Below are 3,874 nucleotides of genomic sequence, written 5' to 3' on the forward strand. Positions count from 1 at the left end.
CAGTGTTTTCTCACATTTCCTGGATTTGGATTGACTCGTTTTCTGTTCTTTCTCTATAAAAACTAAATTATCTTCAACCCCAGAAATTCTCTCTTCTGCATTGTCTAACCTGCTATCGAGGCTTTCTACTGTATTTCTTCAACCCCCTTGCTTCTAATTGCTCATTTTTGATGCCTTGCATCTCTTGTTTTAGATCATGTATGGATTTCTTTAGCTCCTTGATTTCCATTTGAGTGGTTAGCTCAGCAGCTTTATTGTATTTGGACATTTGTTGGAGTTTGGTCACCTTTTTCTTTGTGGTTTCTAAGAATTTGTTCATTTTTCTTTGAAAAACCTTTATTATGACCTCCTTTATGGCTTCCCCTTTTTCACATATCACCTTGTTTATGGTTTTCTCTTGATTAGCTATGGCTTCCTCCCTTATCTCTTTCTATATGTTTTCACACTTTTTATTAATGATGTTTATCAATTGCATTTGTATAGCATTTGGAAGACTCTCCTCTTCATTTGCCACTGACTGCTCCATTGCCTGTTTATGTTAGGTGGGAGATGCTATTCCTTGATTTGACATTTTTCTTGAGTTTCTTGTTCTGTCCATCTGAAAATGGGAGCAAGATTAATACTAAACAAGATTATAATTTTTCAGCTATAAGCAACCTAGACCTTTTGGTTTGCTGACAATAGATGTTTGCTCTTTTAGATTGGTTATATGACTCTCTCTTTCTTTTTTGTGCACTTACATACAAATCTAATACAACCACAGCTTACTGATTTAGGACCAAAACAATAAGCCCCTCAATCCAATCTCTATTGAGCATTGCTCAACAACCATCAAATGTAGATCCATGCATTATAAGAGTTGAAGGATGAACAGACGACCAGAGATAGGAAAGTAACATGAAAGACGACAAGGGATGTAGGAAAAGAATACTGCAGGAGTATAAGATTATTATAGTAATGAAGAAAAGGTATCGTGTAAGGATAACTGACCTAAGGTGATAGACAGGTAGAATAGTTGAGTAGAAATTTAGATGAGCTTAGATAAACTTATGACAATATGAAGAGTAATAAGAGGAATATATAGAGAAAAGAGCAGGGTAGATATAGGAGATTTCAATGATACAAACTTTAAAAAGAAAAAGAAACAAAACAACAAAATAAAAGAAAACAGAACACACACACACACACACACACACACACACACACACACACACACACACACACACACACCAAAAAAACAAACCAAAAAAAAAAAAAGAAAAGGTGGGGGGAGATTCCTCACTGTTGTGATTTCTTACCCAAGGGATACAAGGGTTGGGAACCAGGAGTTTAAAAAGCAGGTGATTGTATCAATATGGATATAACTTTTACTCAGACTGTACCCAAAGCTGTCACTGTGTTTCTAGAAACTACCACAGTGACAGAAGAAATGCGGGGAAAAAAAAAGGAAAGTATTATAACATTAGAAAAAAAAGGTGTAGGTAAAATGGCAAAGAGAAAAATAAGAACATCTAAAAATTCAAATGAAAAGGGGTAGAATAACAAACAATAAAAAACAAAAAGGATATTCTTCAGGATTTTTTTGAGGGGGAGCAGGATAGGAAACTTGTGTCTCCACTAAATTCGGGATCCAAACACTTCACAAAGTCTTTTTCTCTTGTGATTTGGCTTTGCAGTTTTTCGGCTCAGATTGCTCAATTGGTAAAACAAAGCTGAAAGATCTGCAGGAGGCTTTGATTACCAGGTGTATGGCCTGCGCAGGGGACGGACTTCAGCAACTCTGGGGCTGGATTTCTGGTTAAGGGATCTCTGGGAAATCCCTTGCCAGTTAGAATGATGGCGTTTCCAGCAACACCTCTCAGGTTCCAATTGCTTAGGCCAGGTCTTTGTCAGCACTCAAGATGGTGCTGTTCTCAGCTTGTGGGGGAGGGAGTTCCCGCCCAATGCCTTTCTGGGAGCAGGAGTGGAAACTTCTCGGAGGTAATCACAATTGCTGGATTCGCCATTTCCCTAAAGCTGGCAGGTCCGTGCATGGCCAGGTGTCGGCTCTGGGCTCTCACAAGCTCTGTGTGGCTCTGTCTGCAGCCAGCCAGTCTGCTCTGCCAAAAAGCACTGCCTGTTCCATGGCTGGCTGGGCTTCACGCTGTCTGCTCCTGCCGGTATTCTGCCTTTTTCCTCTCTGACTGAGATCTCTGTGGTGCTAAAGCTTACTTGGGATCAATTTCTGGTAAAGAACTGTCCCCTACGCTGCCAGAACTTGTATCTTGGTGGGAGCTCGGTATGTCTCACACTGAACTGCCGCCATCTTCCCTAAACTAAGTCTTGAATATGACAGATTTCAGGAAACATTCAAGATCCAAAGTATAGGCATTTTCAAATAAAGCAATGTTCACAGTGCAATATCACTATCATCATCATCATCATCATCTTCACTGAAACCACCAAAATTCACAAGTATGCTTAGAATTCTAAGTTCTTCAGTTTTGCAGATTTCCCTGATCTACAAAAAAAATGAGATGAGTATATATATACATATATATATGTATATATGTACATATATATATGTATGTATATACATATATATGTATATATATTAGGTTGTTATTGTCAGCAGGCTCTGAAGGGCTCTCTTGATGTCCTTGTTTCTCAAACTGTAGATGAAGGGGTTCAGCATGGGGGTGACCACTGTGTATATCACTGAGGCCACTGTCACCTTCCCGGGGACGTGTGAAACAACTGAACTACAGTAGGCTCCCAGGCCTGTCCCATAAAACAAGCACACAACAGACAGGTGAGAGCCACAGGTGGAGAAGGCTTTGTGTTTCCCACTGGCTGATGGGACTCCAAGGACAGAAGAAACAATGCGAGCGTAAGAGTACAGGATGCCCGAGACAGGGAGGCCACCAAAGACCGCAGCAATAAGAAAGATGAATACGGCAGTGGTGGCCGTGTAATCACAGGCCAGCTTCAGGAGCTGAGGAGGGTCACAGAAGAAATTGGGAATTTCTGCATCTGTACAGAAGGTAAATTGGGACACCACCAAACAATGGGCCAGGGAATCCAAGAGACTGATAGACAATGACAGAAGGAACAAAAAGGCACAGAGGTGGGGATTCATAATGATGGGGTAGTGGAGAGGGTGACAGATGGCCACCAAGCGGTCAAAGGCCATCACGGTCAGGAGTAGACTGTCCAAGCAGCAGAACAAAACAAAAAAGGCCATCTGAGTCAGGCAGCCAGCGTAGCTGATGGATTTGCTGTGAGTTTGCAGGTTTGCCAGCATCTTGGGGACAGTGGTAGAGATGAATCCAATGTCAGCCAAGGAGAGGTTGCTGAGGAAGAAGTACATGGGGGTGTGGAGGTGGGGGTCAGAGGTGACGGCCAGGATGATGAGCAGATTTCCGAAAATGGTGATTAGGTAGATGGATAGGAAGAGCCCAAAGTGGAGGGGTTGCAGGTCTGGATCCTCTGAGAAGACAAGGGAAAATTCCAGGATCCTCGTTAAGTTCTCTGGCTCCATGTGCCTAGGACACCTTTTGAAGAAAGGATAGATTACTGGAATAAATAAAGTAGTATGCATGCAACCAGGTAATGGTCTGCAAAACTTTCTGCAGTGGATCCTACATAATTCATCATATCCCCGTGTGTGTGCATCTCTGTGTATATGTATATATGTGTGTGTATATATATATATAAATATAATTATATGCATCTATAGGGAGTTTACTTGTTGATTTATAGGCACATACCGGTATATGCATATGATAATATAAAATAATACTTTATGAAATGAACTCCCAGAAAAGGAAATTAGATAATTTTAAAATACATTTTTATTGTAATTAATAGAAGGGTTACATTACATTCGCCAGAT

The 3,874-nt window shown here is 40.8% G+C and overlaps 1 protein-coding gene across 1 annotated transcript; it reads right to left on the bottom strand.

The window, feature by feature from the left end:
• Window positions 1–2,593: 2,593 nt before the first annotated feature.
• Window positions 2,594–3,553, bottom strand: LOC150068878 (olfactory receptor 7E24-like). The gene has a single exon (XM_090342052.1). It carries the CDS (start codon window positions 3,518–3,520, stop codon window positions 2,594–2,596), a length of 927 nt encoding a protein of 308 aa, XP_090198178.1. The 5' UTR covers window positions 3,521–3,553.
• Window positions 3,554–3,874: the final 321 nt, after the last annotated feature.

The sequence above is a fragment of the Megascapheus bottae genome, chromosome 1 (assembly GCF_031878675.1).
Source record: "Megascapheus bottae isolate mThoBot1 chromosome 1, mThoBot2.hap1, whole genome shotgun sequence".
NCBI lineage: Eukaryota > Metazoa > Chordata > Mammalia > Rodentia > Geomyidae > Megascapheus > Megascapheus bottae.

Coding starts and splice junctions, on each gene's coding strand:
- LOC150068878 (XM_090342052.1), bottom strand. CDS start 3,520: ATGGAGCCAGAGAACTTAACGAGGATCCTGGAATTTTCCCTTGTCTTC.